The sequence below is a fragment of the Alternaria metachromatica genome, assembly GCF_023757995.1.
Source record: "Alternaria metachromatica strain BMP 0045 chromosome Unknown scaffold_26, whole genome shotgun sequence".
NCBI classification, from domain to species: domain Eukaryota; kingdom Fungi; phylum Ascomycota; class Dothideomycetes; order Pleosporales; family Pleosporaceae; genus Alternaria; species Alternaria metachromatica.
This window is the reverse complement of record NW_026055517.1, coordinates 403002-419592: the sequence shown is the minus strand read 5'-3', so window position 1 is coordinate 419592 and position 16591 is coordinate 403002. Positions and strand designations below refer to the sequence as shown.

The 16591-nt window shown below is 55.5% G+C and overlaps 5 protein-coding genes across 5 annotated transcripts; 3 read left to right on the top strand and 2 right to left on the bottom strand.

Annotated features, from left to right (window-relative positions):
* Positions 1 to 621: 621 nt before the first annotated feature.
* On the bottom strand, positions 622 to 3201 carry J4E83_008749 (uncharacterized protein; the record flags this gene model as incomplete). The annotated part of the gene is made up of 3 exons (XM_049335643.1): positions 622 to 2910; positions 2959 to 3144; positions 3199 to 3201. 3 exons carry the CDS (start codon positions 3199 to 3201, stop codon positions 622 to 624), a joined length of 2478 nt encoding a protein of 825 aa, XP_049185379.1.
* A 3494-nt stretch (positions 3202 to 6695) lies between these two features.
* On the top strand, positions 6696 to 8700 carry J4E83_008748 (uncharacterized protein; the record flags this gene model as incomplete). Its single annotated transcript, XM_049335642.1, has 2 exons — positions 6696 to 6771; positions 6842 to 8700. 2 exons carry the CDS (start codon positions 6696 to 6698, stop codon positions 8698 to 8700), a joined length of 1935 nt encoding a protein of 644 aa, XP_049185378.1.
* Positions 8701 to 9493: 793 nt separating this feature from the next.
* Positions 9494 to 10645, top strand: J4E83_008747 (uncharacterized protein; the record flags this gene model as incomplete). The annotated part of the gene is made up of 1 exon (XM_049335641.1): positions 9494 to 10645. One exon carries the CDS (start codon positions 9494 to 9496, stop codon positions 10643 to 10645), a length of 1152 nt encoding a protein of 383 aa, XP_049185377.1.
* Positions 10646 to 11194: 549 nt separating this feature from the next.
* On the top strand, positions 11195 to 13244 carry J4E83_008746 (uncharacterized protein; the record flags this gene model as incomplete). The annotated part of the gene is made up of 3 exons (XM_049335640.1): positions 11195 to 11284; positions 11334 to 11653; positions 11954 to 13244. The coding sequence occupies 3 exons, from the start codon at positions 11195 to 11197 to the stop codon at positions 13242 to 13244; spliced, it is 1701 nt and encodes a 566-aa protein (XP_049185376.1).
* Positions 13245 to 14102: 858 nt separating this feature from the next.
* Positions 14103 to 15897, bottom strand: J4E83_008745 (uncharacterized protein; the record flags this gene model as incomplete). Its single annotated transcript, XM_049335639.1, has 2 exons — positions 14103 to 15583; positions 15633 to 15897. 2 exons carry the CDS (start codon positions 15895 to 15897, stop codon positions 14103 to 14105), a joined length of 1746 nt encoding a protein of 581 aa, XP_049185375.1.
* Positions 15898 to 16591: the final 694 nt, after the last annotated feature.

Here is a 16591-nt window from a genome sequence, read left to right as displayed (position 1 = left end):
AGACCGAGTGTTTTAAAGAAAGTGACGAGCATGGATGTTTCGGAGGGCGGTGATGAAGTGGTATCTATACGTGGAAGCACGGCGATGGCTGGATAGAGGAAGAGTTTGTAGTATGACGTTCAATCGTATTCATGGATAGTACCTAGATGTTCCTTCACCTTCCCGCCCCACATTTGCATCCATCTCACTTCATCTCAACATAAGGACAGCTTTTAGTAAAGCAAAAATACCACCCGATTGAAGGAGTGATTGTTGCAAGACCTCCACGCTCGAGCAAAATGACCAAGACATTACCATGTTCAAACCAAAAATAACCAATGTTCCCTGACCTTGCGGCCCCGCTCAGCGTTCCAAGTCTTTAGATGTATGCAGTAGTGAAAGTAAATATATGCTGCCTCCAAGGGATTGGGAGAAGACACAAATAACAGTAACATGCAGTATGGCGCAAAACAAAAAGAACAACGGAAAGGGTATAATAGCGGATCATGATCGGACTGAGGAAGAGGAGATTGCGCGGAAACCAAGAAGACGACAAAACATACGCTCGCTTGCTAGACCATAAACAATTAAAACAAAAACAGACTAGTAAAGGAAAGTGTGATGGCCATGTAAGTGTAGCCATCACATGTTAGCGCCATTGACATTGACTTCGTAGCCGTCGCTCTTAGCCTTCAAGGCCTTAGCCAACATGAGCTCACGCATCCAGTCAATTCGCTGGTCTTTGGTAGTCACAGCAAAGTGCTGGACCTTGCCGTTGGGCATCACCTTCTTGACATCGCCTTTGCCAGGTGCGGCAGGCACAAGCTGGAACTCAAAGGCAGGAGTAGAAGCAGCTGACTTCTCCTTGTGATGACCCGAGGAGAGCTTCAGGGCCTTGAACTTGGCAGAGAGCTTGTTGGAAGCGATCGATGAGCATGCTACTGCGTAGTCGTCCACGTCGATCGTCTGCAGTGCGGATGAAGATGGTAGCTCATTGGGATGCATAGCTAGCTGTGTGCCCTGGAGGCGGAAGTGGTGGTCTTGCCATTCGTGACGCAGGAGCTTCGTGCGGCGCTTCTTCATCCATCCGTGGTGGTTTACTCCCTTGTACACAAAGCCTCCCTTGTGCAAAGGCGCAATCGTGTCACTAGCTTCGCTGGCGAATGGCTGGGTAGTCTTGAGCGGCGACGAGCCAGCGCTGTCGCTAGTACTGACCGAGTCGTCAAAAATGGTTCCGCGCAGGGTGTCGTCATCTGAGTGGGCGGTTGGGCTGAACACGCGGTCCTCAGCAAGCGCCGGCATGGGCAACGAGGGGCGTCTTCGGTCGTGACGCGATCCAACTCTTTGGATTTGGGGCTGGTACTGCATGTTCGGAGGCACGGACTGGCTTGTGTCGCGACTAAGTGGCTCCTGTTGCACAGCAGTCACAGGAACGTCCATCTCGGAGAAGGGCGTGCCGAACCGGTAGACGCCACCTGGTGACGCTGTCCTACATGGCGAGAATGCGGTGTCGGGTGCGAGGTACTGTTGTACTGGGACTCCTTGGCGTGGGTTACCAGCCGGTTGGGCAGACATTGAACGTGCGGGAGGAATCGTCAGTTTTGGAAGGCTCTTGAGGTTTGAGTGAGGTGCTGGCATGAACTCTGGGGGGTGTAGAGCTGGAGTTGAGGGTGAGCGACTGAACGGATCGAAAGACTTTGTTGTATGCGCCGATGTAGATGCAGAAAAGGCTGAAACCTGCGGGTAGTGCGATTGCTGTGGTATCACCAAGAAGGGACGAGGTGGGTATGATTCTGTAGGCGGGGTTGGAGGAGCCTCGATGGGAGTAGCGCTGACAAAGGGCTGCTGCTGGCCTTGTAGGGTGAGGAACTGTCGCACATTGTCTTGCGGGTCGCGTTGCTCGAACTTCTCTAGGTCTTGAAGACTGAAATCAGGTAGCTGGCCAGGCCCGAGGACGTCGGACGATGCTACGACAGAGGGCACCACAACAGAAGGGGTAGCTTCTGAGTTCGGGCGGTGGACGTTCTCGACAGCGTGGGACGCTGTTTGGGGGTTGCCTGGATCACCCGCGATGAAGATATGACCACCTTTCTCGGGCGAGATCGGGAAGCCGTGTTCCTGTTGAAGTCTGGCAAGTTGCCGTTGTTGCTTCCTCCATTTGGCGCATCGTTCACCCTTTGCGCACACGTGTGGCTTGGGAAGCAGCTGTTCAATCGCTACAATGGAGACGGAATGCGCAGGTGTGATGACATCGTCTGTCATGTGGTTCCCTCGCAACTTGTCGCGTCGACTAGCTTTCCGGCCCTTGCTCTTGGACCTGTTTCGTGCCTCTGTGCATGGTCGTTCAATGTCTTCGAAAGGAGTCGGGATGGCTGCTGGGGCAGTTGGCGACATCAGCCCGTCGGCAGTGCGCAGGGAATCGATCTGGTTCCACAGTTGGTGTCTCTTGCCAAAGGACTGAATCTCCAACTCCTTCAGGTCGTCGAACTGCAGATCCAGGAGTACCGCACCGGAGATGTCGTGCTCCATGAACTTGTCAATTACGTCGTCTTCAAATCCGTTCTGATACATCCAGGTAGCAACGTCTTTGGAAGTCCAGGCGCGCACTTCAGCGTTGTCCAAGTGGGCAACGGCGAGAGCGATATTGTTGTACTCTCTCTGGGGGACAATGGTTTCGGGAGTGGCCTCTCGGAAGGAGGTTGGAAGACGAAGTGGGGTTTCTTTTGGCAGGAGAGGCGACATCTGCATTACTTGGCCCTCGTCAAACGGAAAGTCGCTGGATGACACTGAGGCGCGGAAGAGGTGTGGTCCTCTGGGGCCTTCTACTGACTTCCGTTCTGGCCAATAAGCGAACTGTGGTCGTACTTCTTCCGCAGGTGTCTGTACTTCCTCAAAGGTAGAAATCGTTGTTTGACTTCGCCTGTTGTCGCTCTTTGGAAAGTCAGTGCCGCATATGGTGGGGGGCCAGAATATACATACAGATGAGCCACTGAACTCCTCGAATTCGCTAGAATCATCCTCGATATCGGTGTATGCGACACTGATGTGAGAAACCGGGCGCTCTAGCGATGAGCGGGCCGTTAGAGCATTGGAAAAGAACGACTGTGTCTTTCCTCGTTCGAACATTTCCACGCCCGGCTCCAGAGGTGTGATGGGTGTCATGGCCTGCTGATCGGGATGTTAGAACCGCACACGAAGAGGACTGTGAGTCTGGCTTACCATGATCACGGGTTTGGAGCGTACACGCTCTGTGGGAGGGAATTTGGTTGTTCGGGAGGCTGCTAACAACTATTCCGGGCGAGTGTCGCGAGCATGGCACACACACAGTAACAGCACAACGATCGAAAACGGAGAAAGGGACCCTTCGGGTGGAGAGCGCTTGAGGGTCTTTTGTAGAGGCTGCTTGGGCGCCGTTGACGGTGGGGGAGTGTGGTTCGACAATATCACACTTCGCAGCTGCACGAGACAGCGCATGCCTGCTTAAGCCGGCCACTGAGGCCATCGACTCGACGAGCGACACCGCTTCTCGGCCAATGTGAATCCGGGCCTTTCCCGCCCGCATGCTGGTCGAGGGTTAGGCTGGCGCTTAGACTCGAGCGTTGAGAGGGCGTGAGACGGCCCCCATTCGCTGGGCTGCAGATTGGCTGGCGGGCTAATTCTGCTGGATAAGGACATTAACTGCCATTAATACCTCGCAGCGCGGGCCAGACGCATGAAGAGGCCAGGGCCGTCACGGATCCACTCAGGATCAGGGTCGACGGCAGCGGATCGCGTCGCCGCTTGTCGAGTGCAGATGCGACGACGATCTGAGCTGGCCATGCCGTGCCCGCGTGCTGTTGGCTGCTTCGCGGTGCCTGCGCAGCCCCAGAGTACGTACCTCGGGATGTTTTTCGTCCAGTCGCATCACCACCGCCACCGCGACCAAGTCATGGCAGGTCATTTTGAGTGTCACTTGACCGTCGAGCCTCTGCTGCGCGGTGTCGGTGAAGCTTCGGTTCGGAGCGTCGACTGGGTCCCAGGACTGTGGCTGGTTGAGGTCGCTAGCCGACAGCCTCATCAGCGACATGCAGCAAGCGATATTGGCACAACCATATCACATGCGGATGCGTTCCGTGCTCGACGGCTGTGTGCAGCCTGCAGCCGTGCGCGCCGCCGCCGACTCGAGCACACCAGCCTGTCGTCATCGCTGTAGTCGCGTTTTCCGAGCAGTGCGAGCACTCTCCTGCCCGTCGGACCTACCTCGATGTCTTTTGCGTTGTCGTGCGACCTGGATGCTAGCACAATCAGCGTGCTAGCACAATCCCCCGAACCTTGACTCATCCCACAAGCGTCCCCAGTGGCCCACCGGTTATCTGCTACCGTTGCGATGCCATGCCAGACCGCCGCTCCGACCGTTGCACACCACCACCTAGCACCTAGCCCATCCACGACGGCTCGCCATGGGACCTTCATTACCTTGCCGACCAACGGTCGCTCGCAGAGCTCCTTCACCACGACCCCGTGACTGAGTGGTCCTGCGGCCAGCCGCATCTTTTGAGTCTGGTGTTCCACTATCACCATGGCCTCGTTGAAGCGTGGATGCCAAAGGCGAATCAGCGTGCGGAGACGACTTCCCACGACCAGACTACCAGACCGCAAGTTGTGCAAGCATCAAGCATGCTCCCCAGCAACCTCGATGAACCGCGCCAAGCTGAACAGAATTTCTTTCTCTTGTGCTACGTGCTGCATAGTTCGTGAAATACCAGCAGAACGGCTACCGTCCCACATTTCCGTGCATTACGAAGAGTCACAAACTGCTCGTGAGCATCCGGCTCCGAAAGCTCTGCGCATGGCGCTCAAGACCCGGTTAGATTTTCATCACCACTACCACAAGTGGTGCCCGAAAGCGAGCGATGAAATTGTCCAATTGTGCCGTTGGCCAGATTGGCCATCTCAATCTAATCCGCCTCATCTTCATCACCCCAAGGAATCCAACAGGATGCATGGAAGGCAGTATCATATCCAGATACCGGGGAACGATAGCGGCTTTCAGCGGGAACATGACGGCCAAAGCATGAATGCGCATTGTCAGGTGAGCAATCCCGTGCATGCCCAACCGTCCGAAGAGGTACCTAGTCGCTAGAGGGCCATTCGTGGACTACCAAGTATTGATTGTGATTGTCGGTAACCAATCGCACGTCTAGCAGGTGGTATCACATCCCGAACGGGTCTCGCTTCACCTGTCTTGCAGGCATGACGAAGGTCGACTAATTATGGGCATTTACTTTGAGCCGGCAACATAATTAAGGGCCTATACTTAGCAGCGGCCCTTCCCTGTCACCCACCGAGATTTCCTTGCCGGTGGCTTGCCCCGCAGTGTAAGCTAGGACGATGGATGCTGTCATTGGATACACAGCTTCACTAGAGAAAGCTTGTCCTGCAAATTCCAACCCCGTCAACATGCACAAGCGACTTGCTTCGCGTGGGAGCGCACGCTGACTGGATGCCACTGCCTGTCGTACCATGCTAACTCGCCGCGTTACTCGAAGGCTCACCCACTCTACTTCCAAGGTTGTCCTCTACCGCGTAGCTCGGGAAAACACCATCAACCGACCTGCCGTGTTTGGTCGACAATGCGGTCTACGTTTTCGTTCGCCTAGCTACTAGCTGGTCAAGTCCCGCTGTGGAAATGATCACGACAGCGTGCACGCGAATTGGGCCGCCTCGAGTCTGCGTGACTCTGCCCGCAAAAGCCCGAACGTTCTGGCTGAACGTAGTACAGGCGAATAGATTCGAGTAGCAGCCGCATCTCGTGGGACCACGAGTCGCTGTACCTCTGTTGGTGTCGACACGCGGGCAGGTACCAATACACCACGTACATGGGACTTGCAGATGCTATGCCATCATCTACATACTTGGCATACTGCAGTACGGGATCTGCACACTGCACAAGGCCACCAGTAACGTCCGGGCCGGCCACTTATCGCAGCCGCTTCATGTACTTCCTAGGCCGCTCTTGGACGCACCTCGATAGTGCCCCGCAAGGAGGTTGGCACAAGAGGGGATCAAGGCATACGGCCCCGGTCAGCAAAAACTCTCAAGGCGACATGGGAATATGCTTCCAGTACTAAATGGGTCATTTAACTTGCTAAAGTCGTTGCGGGGACCAGTAAGCCGATCGATAGCCGTGGAGATATACGCGCTAAGTGCTGCTGTTGGCTCTAGCGCGGCGGGTAGAGAGCCCCAAAATAGCTGGGAGCACAGAATGACCCCAAATGTCGACATCAGGCTGCACGCCAGGACTAGTCGTCCAATCAGTGTGCCGTGTGCGTGTGCTGCATGGCGTTCGCATCTCCCTCCCGTTGGATGACCACCCGGCCTGATAGCAGGGACTCCAATTATAGATTCAGCAATATTTGTGAACATTCTGCCGTTCGTGGTAGATATAAGGTACATGTCCTTCACTAATACTTCTCCACGCAACAGGTAGACCGCATAATTTGGTTCCGCTCCTTCCTTCACATCAAGCCCGCTGGTCAGGCTTTGAATACCCATCTTTAATTACGAGCAGCCCGGTCGAGCCCTGCCATCCTGTCCCTTACGAATCGTCCCGTCGCGCGTTAGTCGTTATTGCCGCATTGTTTACTGGCTTTCCTCATATACCACCGCTCTGGGTACATCAAGCGTCCATGTCCTCCTCGTCCGCTCCCCCATCCGCTACCAAACAGTCCTCCACCATGGTAGGGACTACAAATGCTGCTAATGCAGCAAAGCAACAAGCTGCAGCAAAAATGCACCGTCGTTCACGATCAGGTAAGGACCACCCTTTCGATGACATGCAGGGATCCTGCGCATGGACGGTTGACTAACGGGAGCTCTGCAGGGTGCTTCACATGTCGCCTGCGACGGAAGAAGTGTGATGAGGGCAAACCATCTTGCCGCGCCTGCAAACACCTTGGTCTCAAGTGCGAATACAAGAGGCCAATGTGGTGGAGCAACAATGAACAAAGGCGGACTCAGAAAGAAGTCATCAAGAACATCATCAAGCGCACCAAGCTTAATGAGAAGACAGCACAGAGCGGCGCAATGGGCACCAACACACCACCAAGCCTGTGCCATTCCATGCAAACTGCCGACACCTTCTCAGACGGTGTCAGCTGCACTCGCGCGCCATCTGTCGACTCCCAGAACTCGCTGGACTACAACTTCAACCCCACTGTCACACCCGACTTCTACAACTCGTCAATGCCTCCGCCAATGTTCGCCCCGACTTTCACCCACCCAGGTCACTACGTACCTTACGACATCGACATCAAGACTGAGAGCCAAATGTTCATCAACGACATTCCAACTCGTCGCGATTCCACGCTGTCATCCTACAGTCACTACCAAACTCCGCCCGCTCACATCTATCCCACGGACGACTGGATCCAGAAAGATTACTTCGAGCGCCGCGAATCGTACATTGAGGAGCCCCTCGAATTTCCCATCTTTGACTACACTACCTACGGTGCTTTCAGCCCATCACACCAGCCCTCCATTCAGGTCGAAGACTGTGATCGCCATCTTCTCAGCCACTTTCTCGACAACATCATGCCCACAGCATTCCCGGTTCTTGAGACTAACCAGCCCGGCGCTGCGCAGCGCGATGTGATCATTCCAGCTCTGGAGTCTAACAAGGCTTACCTACACTGCTGCATGAGCATATCTGCGCTACACATGAAGACCACTCAAGGACTTGTGGGAGAAGAGATCGACCAAGACATTCAACGGCATCGCGGAGAGACTGTTCAGCAGCTCACTGCGGCGCTCTACAGCGACAGCCAGCATGGTCAGACTCTCGAGGCCGCGCTTGGTATGATCTTTTTCCAGTGCTCAGTCGGCCGATTCAACGATGGCCTGATGGACATCCCGTGGCATGGCCACTTCGAAGCAGTCCAGAACCTTGTTCACAGGCTCGAGCTTCCCGCGCAGATGATCGCGATGAACGGACAAGCACACGCTCAGCCTCCCTTCAACATGACACTGGCTTCCTGGATCGACATCCTCGGCGCTACCATGCTGGGCAGGACACCATCTTTCGCTGACACCTACCGCGAGAAGCTCATCGCTGACGCATCATCTGGCCTCGCCGAACTCATGGGCTGTGAAGATCGCATCATGTACCTGATCTCGGAGATTGCTTGCCTCGAAGCGCTGAAGAACGAGAACATGGATGTCGTCCAGCTTTGCGCGCACATCAAGCTCCTCGGTGAGCAAATCAGCTTGACTGAGCCTCCCCAGGGATCGCTCAACAGCGCCTACACATCTACCGGCGAGATTCTCCCAAGGCAGCTTCGCCGCAACATGACGGCAGTGTACCGTCTAGCCGCCCGGATCTACTTGTGCAGCCTAGTGCCAGACTTCGACCGCACATCCGCCACATTCGTCAACCTGGTCAGCGCCCTTTGCAAGGCTATGGAGTACATTCCTGCCGGACCCGACGGATTTGACCGCTCCCTTGTATGGCCCCTTTTGGTCGCTGGCTCCGTCTCGGTGCAACAGTCAGGATTCCGCAGCATGTTTGCTGAGCGCTCCGCCCTCTTGGGCGAGGCTGCTAACTTTGGCTCGTACGGACGAGTCAAGAACCTCTTGGAAGAGGTATGGCAGGTCAACGACGACAACCTCGCGAAGGGCAACACCCAGAGTGTCCACTGGCGGGACATGATGCGCCAGAAGAACTGGGACTTTTTACTCATCTAAAAAGCCCGGCTCTTCTGCTGGTATGCATCCTGGTCTGGTGTTTCTCTTCGCGAACTACATTCTCTCTGCGTCTGTCGCTTGCCGTACCTCTTTCAACAACCACAAAAGCGCTTTGCTTATTTCTTTGCATATATTTTCTTCACTACGATACCCCCTTTTTGTAATTTGGATACCATTGGCTCCACGGGAGCAATGCAGCATTTCTAGGGCGCAGCAGCATCGACTGGAAGGCGTTGGAGGGACTTTACGGGTGACGATTTCACGGCCGAATCTGGGGCGTGTTTGGAAAGGGGCACATGGAGTGCATGGGAAGCTAGCGCAGCACCCAGGCGCCAACATGTATAGTAGAGTTGGATGGGGCTCGAGTGAGCGCCCATGGATGGAGGAGAGAATTGAAGCTGAAACGAGCGTATCGCTCAAGATTACAACGCCTCTTTGGTGCATATGTGACGGTGATTGGCTGTAGAGGGTTGCTGCTGAAGAGAGGCCTCTAATTTTAGCGAGAACATGGGGCGGACTGCGACGCTGCAAGTCGACGCGTACAGCAACAGACGACCAGCACAACGGCCGCTTCGAGTTTGCCATCCCAGTTGCAAGCAGGTTGCGGGGGCAGCATCTAGGCTCTGTCGACTGCATCGCGTTGCACGCCGTCGAGTGCGGGCCCGTAGAGACTACCATTTTGCCGTGGCCGTTATTAACACCTAGACTCGTATTCCGCCCCCACCCAGTTGTATAGACGTACTGCACCGCGCCGCCTGCATCGCGCCCTCGACATCCGAACTCCACCTTTGCCATGGCGTCTCCAGCGCCAGTTCCCTTCACCTCGCTCGACACCAGCACGCGGCAGCCAGCGAAGGATGAAGTCGAGTCGCCGAGCATCTCGAGCACAAACGCGCTTGCCCGCTACGAATACGAGGCGGGCCACGCCAATGCCACGACGGGCACCAAGATCCTCATGGTAGAGTGGGAGGACGACGACACGACGCGCGGGGTGCGCGGCGACTGGCACATCTCGTGGGACGGCAGCACGCGTGTGCTGCCGGCCGACGACCAGCCTGCCAACGACGTGAACCGCATGTATTTCCTGCTGCCTCCGGGCGTTGCGGTGCCCACCAGCGTCACACTCACGCTACGGCCCCAGGACGCTAGTATATCGCCTGTGGTCTGGCACACCAACCCTCTGCCCGCCCTGTTTCCGCCGGAACTCGGAGCCTCCGCGCGTGCAGCCGGCAAGAAGGGCGTGCTGCACACCATCTGGGCCAAGAAGCGGTTACAGGTCCTGCAGAAAGAGATCGAGGCCGAATCGCGCAACAACGTCGAGGGCATTGGCCTGCTCATGGTGGTGCAGGAGAAGGAGTGGATCGAATCAACGTTTGGCGTCAATGCCAAACCAGCCGGCCTGAGCATCTCGTTGGGGGAGCCGACGTTAGCCCCGATGAAGGGTCCAGCTAGCCCACGATCTCCAGGCGGAGGCAGGCTGATGGACAAGCTGGCGGGCCTGCGACTGGGCACGAGCGAGCGAGACCTCACACCGAGCAGCAGCACGCCGGGCTTCTCCAACCCTCTCTCACCTGAGTCCTCAGACATCGCCATTAGCTCCTTTTCCGTCTTCAAGGGAGCCAACCCGTCGGCACTTGCGGCGAAACCTCCACAGCAACCGCAGTCTGAGCCTGCAGCGCCACCTCGCAAGGTCGTCCCCCAGGCTCCGCCGCAGTTCATTACAGAGCAGCAAGGCGCTGGCATGATGGGTTCACTGAATGCTCTATCCGGCCCTGCGCCCATGTTCCAGTCACGGGACCCCCCTGGACCTGCAGATGAAGACGACAAGGACGACGGGCTGTTTGCACTACCGATAAGTCCACGAAGCCCGGAGGTGGGAAAGAGCCCGTTTTCGTTTGCGGTCAACGAGACAGCCCCGTTCTTGAAAGAGGAGAGTGCCATATGAGTACTGTCGTGGATGAATCTACGGGCGCATCAAGATGTAGCATGGGTGCGTTGTGTTAGTCACAGGGTCGATGTAGCCCTTTATGAAAGTGATACCTTAGTGGCTTTCTGCCGCTGCGAGAATTCATTCTAGTTGGAATTATCGAGAGCGATATTCCCATCATCATCACTGCCAAGATATAGTGAACGCAGCATGGTGATGTACACAGTGAATGTCTCAACATGATGTGGGCACCTCAACAACGAGTGAAAGCGACAAAGGCCAATGTGTAGGAGATGCAATCCTCAAATATACTTGCCGGTGACTGAGTAAATCAGCAGCGTAACTGCACATGGTGGCTGCAGACTAGGTGAAGATCGCTGCACGTACCAAGGCGCTAGAGGGCGTCGCTGACGAAAGTTGCCGACGCGATCTCAGGCGCAACTTCGACGCTCCCACGGTACTGTCGCAAAGCCCCCAACACGTCCAGCTCCCCGTCACCCTCCGTCGCACTCCTCTCACCCCCGATCACGAGACACAACCCACCGGCACCGATTGACGCGCGACAAAATGCTCACCACCGGACGCGGCAGCATTGCCCAGATACACTACACGGGCGAGGAAGCTGCGGGTGAGATCAACAAGCTTCTCAGCGCGGTCGTGAGTACTGCCCCACCTGACCGCGACCACGTGCTAACCCATGCTGTAGGTAGAGAACGAAGACGACTTTGAGAGATGGGAAGCGCTCGTCACTCGCGCCTCTGACCTCGAGGGCGGCGTCACCCGCAACTCCAGCCCATCCGCCATCGAACTGGTGCGCAACGTGTACGACTGCTTCCTAACCAAGTTCCCGCTCTTCTTCGGATACTGGAAGAAGTATGCAGACCTCGAGTTCTCCATTGGCGGCACCGAGACGGCCGAGATGGTCTACGAGCGCGGTGTCTCGTGCATCACACCCTCGGTCGACCTGTGGGCCAACTACTGCACCTTCAAGATGGACACATCGCACGACAACGACATCATCCGAGAGTAAGTCTTGCCTTTCCTCCCCTTCCCTCCTCCCGATTCGCAGGCTCAATCTCGCCGTAGCCAGCGGCAAGTCTGGCGCAGCCTGGCGTTGCGCCTGCAGACCTGACACAGTTTCGTTGCATGCCATTTGATGCACCCTCTTACTGCCCCGTTACAACATGCCCCACGAAAGAGCGAGATCGTACGCTAGAGTTCTGAAGTCGATGGCATTGCCGTCCTCTGATGGCATGAGAGGTTACTTTGCAAGATCACCCCCTCCTATCCCTCCCCATACTTGCTTTCAACATGCTGACCTAATAGTCTGTTCGAGCGCGGTGCCCATTTCGTTGGTCTCGACTTCCAGAGCCACCCGTTCTGGGACAAATACATCGAGTTTGAAGAGCGCATCGGCGAGCCAACCAATGTCACCAAAATTTACAGCCGTGTTCTACACCTGCCCATCTACCAATTCGCCCGATACTTCGAGAAGTTCTCCGTCCTGCTTAATAGCCGACCAGTCGATGAGCTAGTCGACCCCGATACCCTCGAGGAGATGAACAAGGCGATCCAGCTGGAGAACCAAGGACAACCAGAGAAGCCAGCGCTTGAGATCGAACGGCAGCTGCGCAACAAGATCCACGAGCACTACTACACCGCATATGGAAAGACACAGCAGGAGGTGACCAACCGCTGGACTTTTGAGCAAACCATCAAGCGGGCTTACTTCCACGTCACAGAGCTCGAAGATGCCGAGCTTGAGAACTGGCGCAAGTACCTAGAGTATGAGGAGAAGCAGGGTAACTTTGAGCGCACTTCTTTCCTGTACGAGCGCTGCCTCGTTGCTTGCGCGCTCTACGACGAGTTCTGGCTGCGTTACGCCCGCTGGATGTTTTCACAGGGCAAAGAATATGCAGAGAACACAAGGATAATCTACATGAGGGCTAGCTGCATATTCGTACCAATCTCGGCTCCTGAGGTACGTCTGAACTGGGCGCGATTCGAGGAGAAGCTGGGCCGTACTTCTGTCGCACGCGATATCTACCTGGCCATCCTCGACGAAGCCCCCGAAAACACCGAGACTCTCATTGCTCTAGCCGGAGTAGAGCGACGCCACGAAGGCAACGATGCGGCCGTCCGCCTCCTAGAAGAGCACATCGGTCGCTCAAACAACCACATCGGTGGCATACTAGCTGCTGAGCAGGCACGCATACTCTGGCAGTGCAAGGGCAGCGTCGACGAGGCACGCCAAGTGTTCAAGGACAAGCACGAGCGATTCCTGGACTCGCGCGAGTTCTGGGTCAAATATCTTGAATTCGAGATCGCACAACCCTCACCCGATCAGGAAGAGGGCCATACCCGCATAAAGGCAGTGCACGAGCTGATGCGCACCAAGGGACGCTTCTCCTCAGACGTCTCAATGGAGCTCTCCCACTACTACATGGCTTATTTGATGGATCGTGGTGGCAAGGACGCAGCCGAGGAGTACATGCAGCTGGATAAGGACGTCAACGGGTATGTATCATCTGCTAAGAGCGACCCCTCCCAACTCCCATCCCAGAAGAAACGTAAAGGACAGCCTCACAATGCAGCAAACAAACGTCAGCGCAAGTAGTTGTGCTTTAGGTCTCCCCAGCACAGCGAAACTGCGATGCGCGCTGCTGGTCGAACCATGACTCTCTAGTGTCTATCATACCCCTTCTTGAACTTTTTAGTATTTACCATTTCCTGCACCTGCACGATCACTAGAAAACGTAATACACCACGATTCTCGTCCTCTCATTATGCTTGCTGACATTGCGTGTTCAATACAGTGCAAAGCAGATCGAAGACGCCGCTACTGCTCCTCCTGTGCCTCAAAAGCCTGGTCACCGAAGCCGCTTCTAGGAGTGCGATAGTAACTTGGTATGCGCCTCTTCGATGCCCTTTCTCGTTGCTTGACTGACGGTACGGCCCAGACGAGGTGTGACCATCCCCATTCACCCGAGCTTTCCATATTCGAATCCTGCGCCCCAAGTAATGTCTGGTCAGCTTTCCGTACGTCACGTCGAGGCAAAAAGCCTTGATGCGATTGCGATATCCAAACCAACCACTCTTGTGATGGGCGGGCTCCAAGCCATGGGTAGACCCGCGCTGTCTGTCTTATTCTCAGGTAAACCATCCTGCCCACTTTCCCCTAATTCTGTTGTCTACACTGTAAAATTCCTGGTGTTATTTCTTCGTTCCATGCGATATCGATGTTATGAGAGGACGTGCTAGTAAGAGACCTTGTGTTAGCTTGGGTAACGTTAGGTCGATAGCCGCTCGTGTCGAGCTGATGTATTTGTACAAAAGATTACAAAAGATACTGTAAAGACCATCACCAGACTATGTGCAGTGAACGTCCATGTAGAGGAGTCTCATCAGTACTTGAGATTGTCCATGACGCATAGGTACCGTACAGCCATAACATCACCCCCACCCCAGAGCCTGTCTAAACGACAAACCCACCACTATTCTTCTGCCTGGGCTCACCCGCCGCCTCAAAAGTGCCATTCGTCAAGCGCCTCAGACCCTGCGCGGTACTCGACCCCGGCGCAACCCACGTAACATTACTGCCCAGCCCCTTCAAGAAAGCCGTAGTCCCATTATCAAACCCATACTCAAAGCTGACCTGCGCCGGCACCAACTGATCGTGAATCCGCGGTTCGGCCAGCGCCTCCGCCGTCGTCATCTCCCCATCGAGGATATGAAGCAGATTCTGGATCGTAGCCGTGATGATGCGACTACCCCCCGCTGCGCCAATAGCCACGTAGAACGCACTAGCGATGGACGAGGAGTTGAGGTGCTCGACAATGACGGGCGAGATGGAGGATAGAGGGCGTTTTCCGGGACGGATGAAGTTGGCTGGTGAGGGGATGTATCCGAACGCGTTCGTTGTGTTTGGGATGCTGAAATCGTTCATCTCGTTGTTCATGATGACACCGGTTTCAGGAACGACGAGCTTGCTTCCGAAGAGCAGGTTCACCGTCGTCGTCAGTGTAACGGCCATGCCGCTCTTGTCCGCGGTAACGATGTGGCTCGTTCCGGGTGTCTCGAGGGATTCCAGGCCAGCGGGGTCGTAGTACGACACGTCGAACGTTTTGGTGTCGGAGATCTTGGATCGGATTTCCTTGGCTGTGGCTTCGGATAGCATTTGCTCTTGGTATGTGTCTATGCCTGAGAGGAAGAGGGGGTCGCCTAGTTCGGCGCGCATGCCGTAGGCAAATCGCATGCTTTCGTCTAGGCGGTGCGTGGTTAGGTTGATGTTTGAAGGGTCGCCGACGTGGGAGTAGCCTTCCATGATTTTGAGTGTTGCGAGGGCGACTTCGCCGCCTGAGGGCGCGCTGCAGGCTGTGAGCTTGTAGTCCCGGTAGGTTATCGTGGAGGGCTTGCGGATGGCGACTGTGTAGTTGGAGAGGTCGGCCAGCGTCATGGTTCCGTTGGCCGCCTGCAGAGCACGGATTGTGGCTTCTGCTATGGGGCCGTTGTAGAATGCGTCTGGACCATTCTGGGCAATGGTTTCGAGCGTGTCGGCATAGCGCTTCCGCGTGATGGTATCGTTGAGCTGGAGGAGGCGTCCTTTGGGCGCGAAATCAAGAGCAAACTCGAGATCGTCGACTAGGAAGTTGGATGAGGAGGTCGCGGAGACCATGTATTTTACGAGATCTTCGTTGACTCTCCAGCCATTCCTGGCAACCTTGACAGCTGGGGTGAGGACAGTGGACCATGGCAGGACTCCGTAGTTTTCGTGAAGATGTTGAAGACCACGGAGTTCACCAGGGACACCAGATGCGAGACCGCCGTTGATACTGGCGTCTTCGTTGTTTTTGTACATGTCTTCAAATGCAGCGGCTGGGGCTGTTTCACGGAAGTCAATGAACTCATACGTGCCGTTTGGTGCACGGACGAGCATGAATCCTCCTCCACCGATGCCTGTAGTTGTTAAAATACAATTCAGTCAAAAGGTTTGAAAGATACTCACCTGAATGATACATGCCGACCACGCCTACACATGCCACAGTACCTACCATGGCATCGGCAGCATTTCCACCCAACTTCAGCAATTCAATACCGATGTGACTGCAAATATCACTTTCCGAAGCAACAGCGCCCAACTGGCCGTCCTCTAGTATGGGCGGCGCAGGGTAATCGGAGGGCCATGACTCCCCGCTCTTGACCGGAGTACCCAAGACACTCTGCAGCGTCAACAGGCCGGTGAAGCACTTGACCAGCGAACCGCGTGCCATATTCGCAGCAGCACAGTATTGACGAAAAGATGGAGGAAGAACAAGCTCACCAAGCCAACGCGCCGCATTCCAAGTGCTCATCGTGCAGATTATATACTAGCCGAAGTCGGCTTGGTGGATCCCGCGTTTGCGCCCTGCCTTCCTCGCCCTGGTGATAGCCACAGCAATAACTGGTAACGGTACGCGGCTGGGACGGATTAGGAAGCTGCAAACGCACGAGGCTGGGATTGCGTGCGAAGCTGTCGCAATGCACCATTGCGGGCCGAGCGTGGACATGTTCAGGTAATCATATACTTGTGGTTTTGCGTAGTTTGGCCTATCGAAGTACGTGAGATAACGGAGCCGGGCCGTTGTTGGTCGGAGATAGGCGGGGGTGATAACGGTGGTCGCGTGCTGGGGTGTTTAGATGAGCAAAGAGAAATGCTGGGGATGAATGCATCGTCGTATGTGTGGTCATAATATGAGAACGTTACGGCTCAAGCAGCCGTTGAGCTTCGTTGACAGCATGTCGTTCTGTCAAGCTTCAGGGCTGGATCTCCCGGCCCGCCTAGGCAGCCCGGCTGCAACTCGACCATGAAAGAGGAAGCAGCTCGCGTTAGACTCTTGGTCAGAAACATTGACTCGAGAAACCAAGGCGAAGTTCGAGAGCCGTGTTCCTGGATGATGTAGCAGCCAAGCACGCGGACGAACCCCA